The sequence below is a fragment of the Manacus vitellinus genome, unplaced genomic scaffold (assembly GCF_001715985.3).
Source record: "Manacus vitellinus isolate BGI_N305 unplaced genomic scaffold, ASM171598v3 scaffold_1_pilon, whole genome shotgun sequence".
Classification (NCBI taxonomy): Eukaryota; Metazoa; Chordata; class Aves; order Passeriformes; family Pipridae; genus Manacus; species Manacus vitellinus.
In genome coordinates this window covers 24,700,587-24,715,996 of record NW_021939396.1, presented here as the reverse complement: position 1 = coordinate 24,715,996, position 15,410 = coordinate 24,700,587, and the positions used below count along the sequence as shown (strand labels likewise).

The 15,410-nt window shown below is 37.0% G+C and overlaps 1 protein-coding gene across 1 annotated transcript; it reads left to right on the top strand.

Moving 5' to 3' along the window:
* The first annotated feature begins 202 nt into the window (after positions 1 to 202).
* On the top strand, positions 203 to 14,953 carry DECR1 (2,4-dienoyl-CoA reductase 1). Its single transcript, XM_018078643.2, has 10 exons — positions 203 to 261; positions 2,951 to 3,153; positions 4,054 to 4,111; positions 4,252 to 4,338; positions 6,771 to 6,918; positions 10,041 to 10,140; positions 11,769 to 11,841; positions 13,998 to 14,144; positions 14,465 to 14,527; positions 14,622 to 14,953. The coding sequence occupies exons 2-10, from the start codon at positions 3,032 to 3,034 to the stop codon at positions 14,679 to 14,681; spliced, it is 858 nt and encodes a 285-aa protein (XP_017934132.2). The 5' UTR covers positions 203 to 261; positions 2,951 to 3,031; the 3' UTR covers positions 14,682 to 14,953.
* The last annotated feature ends 457 nt before the right edge of the window (positions 14,954 to 15,410 follow it).

The window sequence follows — 15,410 nt, the reverse complement described above, 5'->3', positions numbered from 1 at the left end:
TTACGCTTGAAAGTGTACAAGGATCAAACACCAAACGACATCCTTTCTTAAGAAAATTTTTACACATTCCACATTTCGCAACACCTGAGGTGCTGGCGGCCTCGCCGGCTCCGTGCCCTCAGCGCTCCGACGGGCGTGGCCGCGGTGCCCGCCCGGTGCCGCCCGCAGCGCCGCCCCCGCGGGGCAAGATGGCGGCCGTGGCGGCGGCGGGGGCTTGTGGCGGCGCGCGGTGCGCGGCTCCTGTTTCCGTGCACCGGGAGGGTAAGGCGGTCCCTGCGCTGCTGGCGCTCAGCGGGCACGGCGGCGCCTCGGGGGTGCTTCGCCACCTCCTGCCCCCCTGCCCCGGTTTGTCGGGGCGCCTTTGTCCCCTCTCAAGGCACGGCGGGACCCTGCGGACGGTGCTGCCCGCCGGGCTCCGCCCGCAGCCGCGGAGAAAGCGCTCTTGCTGTCGTCGGAGCTGTGTCGAGGGGCGGCTCAGGCCGGAGGAGGTCTCCGGCCGCCGGTCTTGGGGAGACAGCCAGGAACCCCCCCCGAGAATGGGGACAGTCCTCGGTTCTCCTCAGCTCCCGGCTCTGTCTCGGAGCCCCCGCAGAGGACGCGGCCCCTGCCCGGGCAGTTCCCGTGTCTCCCGTTTCAGTGCGGGCTGTGGGGGCGTTGGCGTCGCCCTTTGCCCCCAATACCAAAGCTGTTTGGGTAACGTGGTTTGAATGTTGCTGTCCAAACTGTGGCGTGGCTGACTTGTGACCGTGGTGATCTTATTGCAGCATTCCAGTACCTCAGGGGAGCCTACAAAAAATCTGGAGAAGGGCTTTTTAAAATGGTATGTGGTGACGGGACAAGAGGGAATGTATTCAAACTGAAAGAGAGTAGGTTTGTATTGGATATGAACAGGTTGCCCAGGGAAGTTGAGGATGCCCCATCCTGGGAAGTGTTCAAGGCCAGGTTGGATGAGATTTGAGCAGCCTGGTCTAGTTGAAGGTGTCCCCGCCCATGGCAGGAGTTTTGGAACTAGATGATCTTTAAGGTCCTTTCCAATCCAAACCATTCTGTGATTGGGGGTTGCTGGAGGCTGTTCCTAGTGAGTTCTCCCAGGGCACAGTGCTTCTTACCAGTGACTGCTTGTGTGTGTCTGAGATGACTTTCTGCAGTAATTTCACAAGCCACTTCTACCTCCTGAGTGAGGATTGTTTTTTGGCTTGTCTATGATTTGGATGTTTGTTGGGTGTTTTGGTTTTTATGTTCTGGCCTTGTTGAAACAGTTTCCTGGCTTCTATATATCTCTGTTTACACCTGAGGCATAATTTAAAACCTTGACCTTAAATAGTAGAATGATTAAATTGAGTGGATCTTGTCATAGAAGCCCCTTGTGCAAGCTAGTAATGAGACGATAGCTGTCTAATGAAAAGATTGCTGAATTATACCAACTTCACTCCACTGGCTGCTGGATATCATTACAGTACTTTATTAGTCTTGGTGCAGTCTTCTGCCAGCCCCTGCTATGGCCTGTTTCCTAATCTTCCTCCCTGGAGCAGAAGGAAAGCTGCTTGCATGGTTTTGTAGTGGTGAGCAAGACCAGTGGGCTGTGTCTGTCATTTGACAGAGCACCTAGTCAGGGAGCCTCAGTACTGCCTAGGGGTTATGTCCATATCCTGAAGGAAGAGGGAGTCCAAGTGCTGTCTTGATTTGCAGTCTCTGCCTTCAGCTGAAGTTCTCCAGTGGGAGCTTTTCTCCTGAAGAGGGATGAGTAGGAAACTAAGAAAGTCCCAAGAGAGAACCTTCATACTTCCCTTTTCTGGAGGCTTAGTAATATTGTGGTACTCTGTCAAAGTGTGCAAATTTTTAATTTTAGTGCTGAAAATGTTAGTACGGATTATTATTAGAGAAAATAAATATACTTTACAGTCTTCTAATTTTTTGCAAATCAAGTCTAGTTTTGTCGTACTTGAAAGTGTTTGCAGCTTCAGGTTAAGGTAATTTTTGTATTCTAAATAATAAGGGAATTTCTGAATTATTACTGTAATACTGCTGTCCCAAAGCATTTAATTCAGTCATTAGATTAGGGCTTGAGTTAGTTTAATGTATTGAGATGCTAGAAATATCCTCTTAACTGTTTTTGTTGTGACTTTCTTGGTGACATCAAAATTGCTCATTGCATTAGTGGGATGTTTTCTTTCTGATATAGTTTGCTAGATGTAATATTGAATTTTCTTCTCTTTTCATGTGTGTTTTTAAACACATTCCAAATATGTCTTTTTGCAGGGACCAATTCTTGAGAGGCTAATTTACTGTAAATGGTATTTCTGCGGGGACAGAGTGTGATACTGGTAACCTAACCACACTCAGTTTTGTCTGGGAGATGACATTGGTTTCCTTAGCAGCACCAGTACCAATTGGGACAGGTCTTGTGGAGTTTGATTCTGTCCCATTCTCCAGTAAAGAAGGTGATTTTGTTGCCTGCAGTAGTAGAGGATCGAAATCTTTTGCAATAGTAAAGGATCAAAAGCTTTTCAATTTGTAAATGTGTACAGATGTAGCCTCCAAATCACATGGATTTGTTTATGCATGAAGTTCAGTGCAGATATGAATCTGAAGCCCAAATCCTACTGGGAGTCAATAATTAGTTGGTAATGGTTTTCCGCATTCTTTAGTAAAAGCTATAGACACAAAAATGCACAAAATAGCAAGAATCATGGTTAAAATATTTTTTCAGTAGTTCTCTAGTTGCAATGGAATATCTAAAAATAGCTCAAGTGCTTTCCTAGTCTAGTGTTAGCGTCAAAGTGAAGGTTCGTGTGTGTTGCTATAATACAATCTGGTCATTCTTACATTCAGTTTATAATTAAGGCAGTTATGGTTGTTACTTCCACTGGCATAAGAAAATCTGATTTTGCGTAACAGTCCTGAATACAGAAAGGAGAAAAAAACTAACTTTTCTCTTAATTTCTTTCAGTTTTTCAGCCGTGGGCCAAATGTGCTGCATCAAGACAGCAGTGCACCACAAGCTGCATTCTTTTCACCTCTTCAAAAAGTGATGTTGCCACCAAATACCTTCCAAGGGAAAGTGGCCTTTATAACTGGTGGAGGTACTGGGCTTGGCAAAGGGATGACAACAGCTTTGTCCAGTTTAGGTGCCAAGTGTGTTATAGCAAGCCGGTAAATATTAATGAAGATGTTTTAGAGCTGTCATTTAGTACCAAATACTGAATAGATCTGTTTTCTTCTTCATAAACTGGAAAAAATTATTCTATTTGTTCTACTTCAGTGCACTTTCAAATTATAATGTCATGTTCTGGATTCTATAAACTTGCAGATCCATCTACAGATGTCTAATTGGGTAAAAAACAATAGGAAGAAATAAACCAAATGCTTTTCTGTGAAATGTGGCAGCAAACAACCCTGAATATTAAACATAAATTCAACTAAAGCCTTAAGGAGAACAAAAAATAATATATTATTACAGGTGTTCTTGATACAGATTTGAATCGCAATAAAGAATTAAAACCATTCCTCTTCTGACTTTAACAAGAGTCCTGGTTTTCCCTTGATGAATATGATCTTTCTGCAGCTCTTTTAAGTAGCACTGCAGTAAAGTCTAGAAAAACAATCTAATTTTTAATCAAATTAAACAGAAGCATTGTGACATTCATCCAAACAGTGGTTAAGTTAGTTTTAAATCTCAATATGCATCTCTAATTAGTGCTAGTAGAGTAGTAACTAAACTACGTATGATGATTGTATATTCTGAAAGAAAATACTTTTTCTAGCTTGTGACCTGCAATTAGCTTTAGATAGTCTCTTACTGTAGTCACTTCTGAGTTGCTTTGAAGTAGCACTAACCAGAAATTACTTAGCTTTGAAGTTTTCATTCAGCAAGTTAGTGTCTAAACATAGTCTTAATCTTAAAGCTCAGTTTTTGTGAAAATCAGCAACATGCATGTGCACAAACACCTTTTTTAAGTAGTAACTCATCCCTGCTCAGCAAATCATGAGTTTATTAATCTGAATGGTAATTGCATTTAACTGAAATAAGGGATGTTGTCTATTTATTTCTAGGAAGCTTGATGTTTTGAAAGGAACAGCAGAAGAAATTTCTTCTAAAACAGGGAATAAGGTACATTTTTAAGGAATTGTGAATATGTTACTTATTGTACTTTTTAGAATTTTTTTGCACTGATGTGCTTCTGTGAACTTGTTTAGCCTATGAGTGACATAGTTTTCAAGTCTAACAACTGCCTTTCGATTATTATGCAGGTTCATGCCATCCAGTGTGATGTGAGAGATCCAGTTTCAGTTCAGAATGCTGTTGCTGAAACAATCCAACTGGCAGGACATCCTGATGTAAGTGTTTCACAGAAAGGAAAGAACTTCATTTTTCATTACTGAAAATACTTTACATAGTAGGTATGAAGAAGATTACTATGCTAGAAAGTTAGTGGAATCTAAAGAGACACTAGACTGAACAGTGGCAGTACTTCAAGGTAAAGCAAACATTAATAGTTAGGCTGGTTGCTCTATTCCTGTGGTTCTTAAAATACTTAGAGGCCAGGTAGACAAAGCATCCTTATCTTTACTCTGAGGATTAACATTTTCTTTTAAACAGTAGGACAATTCTGATGGGATTCTTTGAATTAATTAAGTGAATAGAATATTGCCCTTAAATCCTCCTGAAAAGGTGACTTACCTGTGTTTACTGAATTGTAGCTGTTGCTTATTAACAGAATGTCTCTCAAATTAGAAATGGAAGTTATCATAAACATCTTCTTTGATCCTTGCTTAGACTTTTTATTATACACAAAGAAAGTTCAAACTTGAAGACTAATTTCTCATAAAATCAAGAAAAAAGTATTCAGCCAAGCTAAGCATCTGTTCTTTAATAGTTTGGCACAAAACACAGGGCTCTTTACATCAGACTCTGAGAAGGGTGGTCTGGTGGAGTCCAAAGCATGATAGGCACCAAATTTTGATTTGATTGTGAGATAACAACTTTGATCCTACTAGTTGATAGAAAGTATGATGAGGCTGTTAACATTGTTGTAAAGGATAGTCAGATTTAAAACTGTTTACTGTAGATTTAGAATTTTTGTATGTGTATTGTAGACAATTTGCACTCACCAGGAACTTCCTATAGATGTGGTAGAGAAACTACTGAATTTTAAATATATTAAGAAGGGGAGAAACTGTTTCTTGCAGCTGTTTGCTATAACAGTGCTAGAAATAAGGCAGCTCACTGTCCTGATGTGTAGGCAAGATACTCTGGGATTTTTTTGACTACTGCTAAATGCCATTTTTAGCCGAAACACATTATGATCTCCAGATTTTAAGTGTGTGCAGAGAGAGGAGACTTTTTCCTGTATTTTATGTTTTTAGTACACGAGTAGTTCTCTGAATAAGTACTTCCCATGACTTGTTCTTTACTAGCATTTACTTTCTCTTTAATTTCCCATATTCTATGTATTTAAGATAGACTGCAGAGTAAATTGAATATTCAGTTCTTTTTGTCCAGTTTTTCTTTTAGTGACAGACAAGAGATGTAAATTTATGAATACTGCAAGCCTGGGTATCACTCCCTGCCACTGTGCATGTGAGGTGAGATCTCAAAAATAGAAGTTAATGGCAGTATGATAGTCCTTCTAGCTTTGCTTTATTCATTCTGCTCCTAAGACCATTACTCCCAATTAGAAAGCAATCATTTTTTTGTCATGGATTATTTTTCAGTCCTGTATATCTCAAAGATTGTATTGTGCAGTCCTTAGTTCACTAGTTTTATTATTATGTCTTTGCTGTATTTATTCAGTGATTCAAGTAACCACCTCAGTATCTTGAGGTGTTTGGATTTTTTTTTCTTCATAACTCCAGGGAGGCCTTTAAATTGTATTTGCTATCCATATGTATAATTTATGACTGCTGTATATTACTAGTCTTATAGTCATGTTATATGTGCTGTGCTCTGCTTTGTTATTGAAAATTCTGATGTCTTCATTTAGCCTGGAAGTTCTTCAGGACTTTGTTTTACATGCAAACCTTCATGAATCGAGGTGCCATTCTTTAACTAATACACCATTTTATTGCTTCAGCACATTATATGACTAAATATACAGGATCCGACCACGTAGGTTTTGGTTTAAAAACTGCTTATGTGGTGCTTAAAACGTTATCTACTCTACTGGCTTGAAGGGCTAAGCAAATGATAAAGTGAAAGTATTCTCTGCCTAATTATTGTTTATAGAAAAGCAGCAAGTGAGGGATGTACATCTATTCAGTGAAAGTTTCATAGCAGTTGCTTGTGGCATACTGTAGCAGAATCTCCTCGTCATGACTGATTTGACTTCCTGTTATGCAGCAGTCAGCCAATCCAGACTTTAGTTACCAGGTTGCCTGAACTTCTTTTGCTTTTATTGCCATGCATCCATTATATTAAATATATGGGATATTGGAACTTGGTGGGGACAAACTTTTCTGTTAGGATGCACTTGAGATACTGTGGAAAACAGTGACTTAAGTCACCCTCTACATTTATGGTTCCTCAGTACTAGACTAGTAATTACAGTAGTTTGGAAATATGACTCATTTTCTGTTACTGACACATGTCGGTGCTGCAGATGTTAAAATTCTGATGGATTATTTTCTCTCTCTCCCCACCCCCTGTGCCTCATTTGATGAGGATATTTTTGCTTTTGTACCTGGAAACACTAGGAAGTTCCTTGTAAGTTCTTTGGTTTTGTCTCGGGAATAGTTCTTTTTAGTTAACTCTCAAATTTTCCTTTTTTCAGGTTGTGATAAACAACGCAGCTGGAAACTTTATTTCCCCTTCTGAACGACTTTCTGCTAACGCATGGAGAACAATAACAGATATTGTGCTTAATGGTACTGCTTTTGTAACTCTGGAAATCGGAAAGGAGCTCATTAAAGCCCAAAAAGGTATCTTAAGATAAGCACTGTGACATGTTATTACTTGCTTTCCTTGCCTTGCTATTATTATAGTGGTTGGAAAAGAAATACAATTTTTAACATTCTTCCAGAAAGGAACTTCACTATCAGTGAAAGCTGTACGTAGGTATCACACAGTAGATCTGGCTAACAATTATTTCATTGTAGCATCAGGCCTTACAACTGGATCCAGAGGTCACGAGGTTGAATATAAAAATGGGAGTTCTAGTTGTAAAACATTTTTAAAACTAAAAAAATAAGGCTTTGTGTAAAACAAGTGCTGTTATTTCTTTTAAGTCTGTGTTGGTTTCATTGAGCAACTGAACATGAGATATTTATTTACATGAACAGCAAGTCAGGATATCCCCTTGAAATTTCCTCCTACACTTAAATAAGTAAAATTTACAGCTGTACTATTTGACTAATAGTAGTAGAGAATATTACCTTTGAGATAACTTGAAAGATAATTTCAAAATTGAAATCAGTGTTAGAGTTTATTTTCCCAGAACCCTAGTTCTAGACTACCTAGGAGTTTAATCCAATATCATACCTTTACCTTAAAAATATAACAGTTCTTTCTTATACTATTTAACCAAAGATTTGCTTAACCAGATTATTGTCTTTAAGAGAAAGATAATGTATGCCCTTCTATGTTATTTCATAGATTATACACAAAGAACTGCTTTCATTTTATATTATCTTCCAGTTACAAATTGAAAAACAATGAGGGTGGGTTTTTTTGATCAGAATTATATAATCTCAAATTCATTTAAAAGCAGTAGCTGTATTATGGTTTTCCATGTGCCCTCACTTCTGAATCTTGTTTTCTTGGTACAGTCACTGTGTTGCAGTACTACTTTGGTGTTTGCACTGTATTTCTCTAACTTCTGAATTAGTTGAATTTCTTCAAAACTTCTCTCCGAAAAGTACTCATTGAGTTTATACTATTTAATTATAACAATCTAAAGTTAATGTTATTTTGGTAGCTCTGTAACAGTTTTTGTTAGTATATAGGTATGTCCCTCCTATATTTTAGCAGCACAAGAAAAAATCATTCCACCATTCTAAAAAATGTTGATATTCCCACATTAGAAACCCATCCCCAGTTCTGACTTACTATATAATTATAGCAGACCATTTTAATAGTTTGCCTTATGGCCTTCCAGGTTCATGCAGTGTCTCTGTATAGTAATGTGAAATATGGCTTCAAACGTGCTTTTGGCTTTGCTGTTGTGGAATGAAAAACTACTTTCCTTTCTTCCATCCTCAGATTTGGTAAAATTCAGAAGTTATTCACCTTCATGTCATCTCTCTTTCTTTCGCTTCTAAGCTTATAAAACATGTGAATTTCTTTTGCTATTACTCGCATGCCTTCTTTCTAGGGGATTCCATCTGTAAGTAAGACTTTTTATTTAAGGCTTTCTTTAAGACATATTTTTGCAAGTAAATCAAGTGTACCTCTTTGTCTCCTCATTCTCCACCTTCATTTTCTTCTTGCATGCTTTTCTAATTTTGAGCAGCTACCTTAGTTTCTGATGTGATGGTGATGCTAACTAATGCAGATATTTTAGAGCAGTCTGTGAGGATTCTATGAATCTGACAGTTTCTAAAACATTGGCACATCCTTTAGGTCTGCAGCATGGCCTACATTAAATCTAATGTAAATAATAAAACTTTTCTGCTTTTAGACTCCCAAGTTTTTGCTGGTATTTAAAAGGAATTTTTATTCTGCTAGTGTGTTACATATTTTTACAACTAGGGAGAAGTTAATTGCTGAGTTTTTGTCCATTTTATGAATATAGGCTTTACAAATAAAAGTTGTGTATGAACTGAAGTGTACTTTAAACTTCAGAGCTGTAAATTTATCGGTTATTCTTGCTTCTGTACTAGATTCACCTAACTCACCTCTACTTAACTTGTATTTAAAAAAAATCTGTGGCTTAATTCTGTGAAATGTATAATTAGCAATCATCTCTAGATAACTTCAGAGTTGTTCTGTGGGTTTTTTTCCTTGTGTTGATTTTTCTTTTCAGAGTCTCTCAATGTAGATTACATTTTTATAAGCAGGATCCATGGTTTCTGGATATCTGCTGGCATTTCAATCATGCTTGCTTATGGTTCTTTTTAGTTTCTTTTGCGTAACACTGTAATTTTTTACCTGAGTTTCTACTTCACATACAGTCTATCAGTGATGTATATTGTTTTAGAAATATCCCCTGGGTAGCTTTTCTAATTAAATTATTTTTAAAATATAGAAAGTAGAACAGTTATTTTAGTTACTGTAGCATAAGTAGTGAACTGTCATCCCTTGTCCTCCATTTCCCAGTTACAGTAAGCTCATACTAGTCATTGACCAGACAGTTGGAATTTGCAGGATTCTATAAAAGAAAGATTAAATAAACAGTTGCAGTTTCCATTATTTTCCAGAATGTTTTTTGCTGAACCTGTTACAAAATACAGCATATAAAAGAAAGTAGTCTTTTTATAACAGAGTTTGTTGTGATAATAATGGAGAAAGTTATGCAGGTTAACTTCGTAATAGGCTCTACTGCAGAAAAAGCTTTTGAAAATGTCTTTAAAAATTACTTTTTTCCTGCATAAACTTTTACTCAAGGCCTCAACTGTGTCATTTTAAGATTATGCCAAACCTAATCATAAATGCTGATTCCCCCCCCCCCCCCCAGGAATTGATGAAATTAGGGCAAAATACCTGATTACTGATAACTACACTAGTGCAGCTTCTGAAAAAAATAATGTAAGATCTTAGGCCTTCACTCCAGTTAGACTGATTTGTGCATTAAATTCATTAATCAGTAGAAGTGTGAGGCTTTAGACCTTTGGAACCTTATCAATAGCTATTTACACTTACCTGAAGCAACTCTTAAAAGTCTTGCAAAAGAGGGAACTGAAATAAAACGGCTTGAAAATAAAGTTTCCAAGACTATATTTCTAAAATGCCTTTTCACAACCCAGAGTGAAATGGCATCCCTAACACTTGAACTGCTAACTTCTACACCACTGATATTACTTTTACCTTAAGTTCAGAGTTTGATCTTCGTGTATTTTTGTTTGTTTAGTGTGGGATTTTTTTAAAATGTGTTTGCAACTTCTAGGAGCAGCATTCTTGGCTATTACAACAATTTATGCAGAGAGTGGTTCAGGATTTGTGTTGCCAAGTGCCTCTGCCAAAGCTGGCGTAGAAGCGATGAGCAAGTAAGTAATATAGCAAAATGTGTACTCTGGTTTTCACGTCCTTTAGGTCGAGTAATTGGTGCATAGAAGTGGAGCTAGTTGGTGTAATCCTCCTATTCCATTGTACCATAAAAGATCCTTTCAGGCTCCAGTCTTGTCTTAGCAATATCTTAGTATACTGACAGCTTCTTACAGAAAAAATATTGTTGTGATAGTTTCTATCACAAGGCAAAGATACAGACAAGTGTGTATGGCCAGTCTTCGCGAGGGAAGATTTGGGAAAGGTCATTAACCCTTCGAGCCTGCGCAGTGGATTTTTTAGGTGAGACACAGTGTGCGCTGAACTGAGCCCACCCTTTAATCCTCAGGTTCATCTGCCAGGGCTGAGCAAGCTTGGACAGTGGCAGTGAGGTCCTCGGGACGTAGGTTTGTTTAGAGTGACCTTCTCTTAGATGGATGGCCTTACAGGACTCCATGGATAGATGGGGGCCCCTGGTGAGGTTGCAGCACTCTCACCACTGCAACCTGGGTTCGATTGCCGGTCAGGGAAAAACTCCCCCAGGCAGATGGAGGTCGTCAGCCCTGTAAGGCCATCCATCTACAGACAAGTAGGAGTACTTCTTTTGGCAATAGCAAGTTCCAAAGTTTCAGTTTTAAAGAGTTTTGATATTCAGATTCTCTTGCGTTCTCATAGGTGAACCAGCACTTTAAGATAGTTATTAAGGGAACTGTTCAAGGTCTATAGTACCTTGCATGTTCTTTTGTCTTAGGAAAAGATGTGCTTGCATTTGGGTACACTATACTGTGGCGTTACCTCTATTTAGTTTCATCAAGAAATTTGTTTCCTGTCACTATTTTAAATTAAGGTCTGCAGTTATACTTAATTCAGAACAGTATTGTGTAAGGTATTCATGTTACTCGGCAAACAAAAGGATTTCTCTCATTATTAACTTCACGCTAGTCCATAGCACAATAGACTTTCCTCTGCACTTCAATAGAAGGAATTGAATAGTTTGGCAGCTTTCTGCTAGAAAAGTTACTGCTAGAAATCTTTATCCAGAAAAAAATGAAGGACTGAATAATGATTTTGATTTCTGTTCTATAGAGCTGTAACTGAAGTGTGTACTTTTCAGAGACTTTATGACTCAGCTAATGAATTCACCATAGTAAATCATCTATCCAAAATACTTGTTATGCAGACAAAATGTCATAAAGCAAAATTATTTTAGTGGTCCCATATTAGAATGTGTCCTCTGTTTTGTGTTATTTCAAAACACTCAATGTGAGAGCTATGTTGAAAATGTTAGAAAAGTATACCTGTGGGATAGTCCAAGTAGCCAGAGAAAGATGGTGGCCTAACAGTTGTTTGTCAAGGAATTTAGGTGCTGAAATCATCTGTGATTTTCAGGGGAGTAAGACTTGCTCCTTAATGCTGCTTTCTCTATGATGCATCTATTAAATCAATATTCCTATTTGTGAATGCGTTTTTGTTTTGATTTTTTTTTCTTCTCTGAAATGTTTTTGTTTAGAACAAGAATAGAACCTTAATAGAAATGCTTGTTTCAGGAAAGTTCTAATTTCTTTTTCTGAATAGGATTATTAAAATATTGTGTTTAAAATATTGATGCATTCTGTTAATGAATTTTTAGGTCTCTTGCGGCTGAATGGGGTAAATATGGCATGAGATTCAATGTGATTCAACCAGGTCCAATAAAAACAAAGGTACATAGCATGAAGTAAAACACAGCCTTGAATATGCTTTGTAGTACAGACTTAACTTTAACATAGTCTAACCTTTTCTATAGCTGTTAAATTCAAGTATGATTTCCTTGGTAGTCAAGACTCTGCTGGAATATTGAACACGCTTCTCACTCAGATGTTTTTGTAAGATAGGATTTCTTGAACTTCAGAAATGTGCCACTGCCCTTTCTACTACAGCTGATTTAAACTGAACCCTTTTTAGTATTTCAGAGAATTTGTATATCAAAATACTTAATGTTGATTCTTATCAACTGTTCATACCTAGTTTGTCAAGTAAAGTGAATTTGGACAGTTGGTGGAGTAAAGTGCCTGTTTCTGCCTGAACTCCTAATTATTAGACAAAATATTAATTCCAAAATCTCAGAATCTCTTTTAGGTGTATGAGAACAGAATCTCACTAGTTTTCTTGAAAATCTCAAAACTAGAAAAACTTAAGTTGGCAAGGAAACGAGAACCTTTGATGTGAGTGAAAAGGAGGACTGGAGGGTTTGAAGGAAGTAATCCAGACCAGCTGGAACAGGAAGAATAAAGAGAGCAGTCCTGCAGGAGGAGAGAGGAGGATCCGTTTCCCATTGAATCAAATTATTACAATTATGAGCAGTAACAGCTAATAATGGTATTGCTACTACCTGTAAAATGTTTCACAGTTGGTTTTACTGTTGTTTTGGGGGTAGGGGTGCAGAGTTGCTTTTCTTTTTACTTTTTCTTTTTTTTTCTTTTTTTTTCCTTTTCTCCTCTTGTCAGTTTTAGATCCGCTGTACGACTTAGTTAAAACTCATTTGACTGTAAAGAAAAGCAAATGGCAGAATCAGCAGGGTTATAAGAATGTTAAAATAGCATTATAAGATCAGACCAAAAGTCCACCAGACCTTGTATCTTGTGGATTTTTAGACAAGAGTAGAAGAAAAACATTTAATAACATTTCTTTGTGTCATCAGCCTCTAGCATTCTGGGGATTTTGATACAGTTGGTGTCTCTTCATATTGCAATTATCTTTGTAGATTTTATTCTTCCATTACCTGTCCTGTTCCTTTTTGAATCCATATAAATGTTTGGCATCCACTATATCACATCGTGAGATCTTTTCGACTTATAAATTCTCGTAATTTTTGGCAAGTTAAGTGCTTTAAATGTCAATATTACTACCTCCTGTTAATGTTTCTTATTTAAATGAATAGTGTAAAACACACTTGAAATACTGTGTGTTCTTAATAAAGTACTATATTTGTTGTACTGGTTCCAAGTTCAATTTCCCTCAAAACATAAAAAGGCTTTACTTAAGACAGCATATTGCAAAATCAAGGTTTTCTGCCTTAGGGGCTGTATCCATTTATTTAAAAAATACTGTTGTAAGTCATGATGGGAAAAGAAAAAGGCATACAAGCTCAATAGCATTAAGGTTATAAACTGGCTTTTAAAAACATGGCAACAGACAACTTAAATGGCATGACTATAACCATATTTACATAAATGACAGTGTGCTTTAACTCATAACTTCAGTAACAACGTAAATATTACTCTTACATTTTTCACATTAGGAGGTTTTTCCTTGTGGAGGAGCTAGGAAGAACAAAAAAACCTTTCTATTTTGCATGCCATTTTAAGCTATTCAAATACTAAAACTTCCAGTGGCTTACTTTAGTTCTGGCAATTGCTGCAATTTAACTGAACTTGATCTTTTTTTTTTTTTCATTTTATTTACTCTGTCATATGTAATTTATTTCTGGCCACTTTCCTGCTCTCTTCTCCCCTGATTCCTCTCCCCTGTCCCTGCAGCAATTTTGAGTCTTGCTTATTTCTTCAAATGTTTACCGAGGGTGTTTGAGAAATAAAGATCATTAATCCCATATGTGTTTCACAGGTAGATGATGGGTGAGTATCCCAAAAGTGTCAAATTCCAGCTTATCATCCTCAGTAGTTGCAACAGGGATAAATTGTTGCAACAGGGATAAATTGTTTTCTCTTTCCTACTCCCTGCTTATTCATGCTACTGACAAAGAGGGTGTAGACAGCTTACTCACAGATGTTATCTTCCATATTGTGTCTGCGGAGTCAAATCTCCGTTGGATTTTATTTTCTGATGTAGTTATAACTTTAATGTTTCTCTTAATTCTCAGGGTGCTTTTAGCCGCCTTGACCCAACAGGCACATTTGAGAAGAAGATGATTGAGAGGATTCCATGTGGTCGTCTGGGAACTGTAGAAGAAATTGCAAATCTTGCTGCCTATTTCTGCAGCGACTATGCAAGCTGGGTTAATGGAGCAGTGAGTTTTGGTTGATCTTGTTTATACAATTAATCTCATGATAGTGTGAGTTTTGCTGATTATTTTTTTTTTAAAGCACTGGTTTCAGAAATGAAGCAAAACATCTTACTTTGAAATCCTTTACAAGTATTATTCTCCTTTTGATTGTAGTGCGTGGTAGTCAGTACTTTTAAAAAGAACTTTTAAAAGTGATTGAATTGCATTATTTTCACCATGGAGTTTTCTCACCCAAATCAAGAAAAATTACTTTCACAGTTCATAACAGGGGAAGACTACAGAAAACTCACTATTACTAAATACACTGTTTATGTTTTTTCTAGGTTATTAGGATGGATGGTGGAGAATATGTTTCTATGGCAGGAGAATTCAATGATTTGAAAAGGGTATTCATTTCCTTTCTTGCTATTTTACATTCAAATACTCGAATGTGTAATTATTATATGGAATTCCAATAAAATGCTCTTTTTCTTTTATTAGGTTACCAAAGAGCAATGGGATATGATGGAAGCAATGATTAGAAAAACAAAAGGCTCTTAAAGTACATAACTGTATGGTGGAGATTCTTGGAAATGAACCACTGCTTTTTCATTAATATTTATAAATAACCACTTGAGAAATAGCCTTCAAAATCTTTTGTATGCTAATTTTAATAAAATTTTTTTGAAATTGTTGTATTTTGAATATAGCTTATGTGTTTTTCCCCATCTAAAATCTAATCTGTTGTCAATAGTGAACAATAGTTGGTACCTGAAATTTTACTGTTCTTTAGATTGTCTTACACAGCCATGGTCTACAGTTAGCTTTTTTTTTATCTTTCAGAGGATTTTTTCCTCAGATATATGCAAGTGTCTCTTAATATTGTAATTTTAATAGTGTTTCAGCACTGTCATAACAGAATGTGATTATTAATCTGAAGAAAAAAAAAACCCCAGAATTAAGTCTTAATCTTCACACTTCAATAAAAAGTCGTAAACTTACCAGTAAAGTTTCAAGTTATTAGCGGGACTAAATACACTGAGACAGGATGTAACTCCTGTGGTTCCTTACAAAATCTTGAAATGTCTAACTGTCTTGGTCTCATCTTTTGTGACATTTTCAGTCTGTTAATTAGCTTATGCTGAACTTTAAAAATGGCATTTAAGGACCTGAAATGCCTTTCTGAGGAGCTCATTCTTTGTCATGATTAACAGTGTTCTTGAAAATGAGAAACTAAAAATCATTTGCTATTAACATATGTGTGACTAGGGGAGTCTCTCCATAAAAAGT

Coding starts and splice junctions, on each gene's coding strand:
- DECR1 (XM_018078643.2), top strand. CDS start 3,032: ATGTTGCCACCAAATACCTTCCAAGGGAAAGTGGCCTTTATAACTGGT. Junction 6,919..10,040: donor GCTCATTAAAGCCCAAAAAG/GTATCTTAAGAT, acceptor TGCAACTTCTAG/GAGCAGCATTCTTGGCTATT. Junction 14,145..14,464: donor CAAGCTGGGTTAATGGAGCA/GTGAGTTTTGGT, acceptor TGTTTTTTCTAG/GTTATTAGGATGGATGGTGG.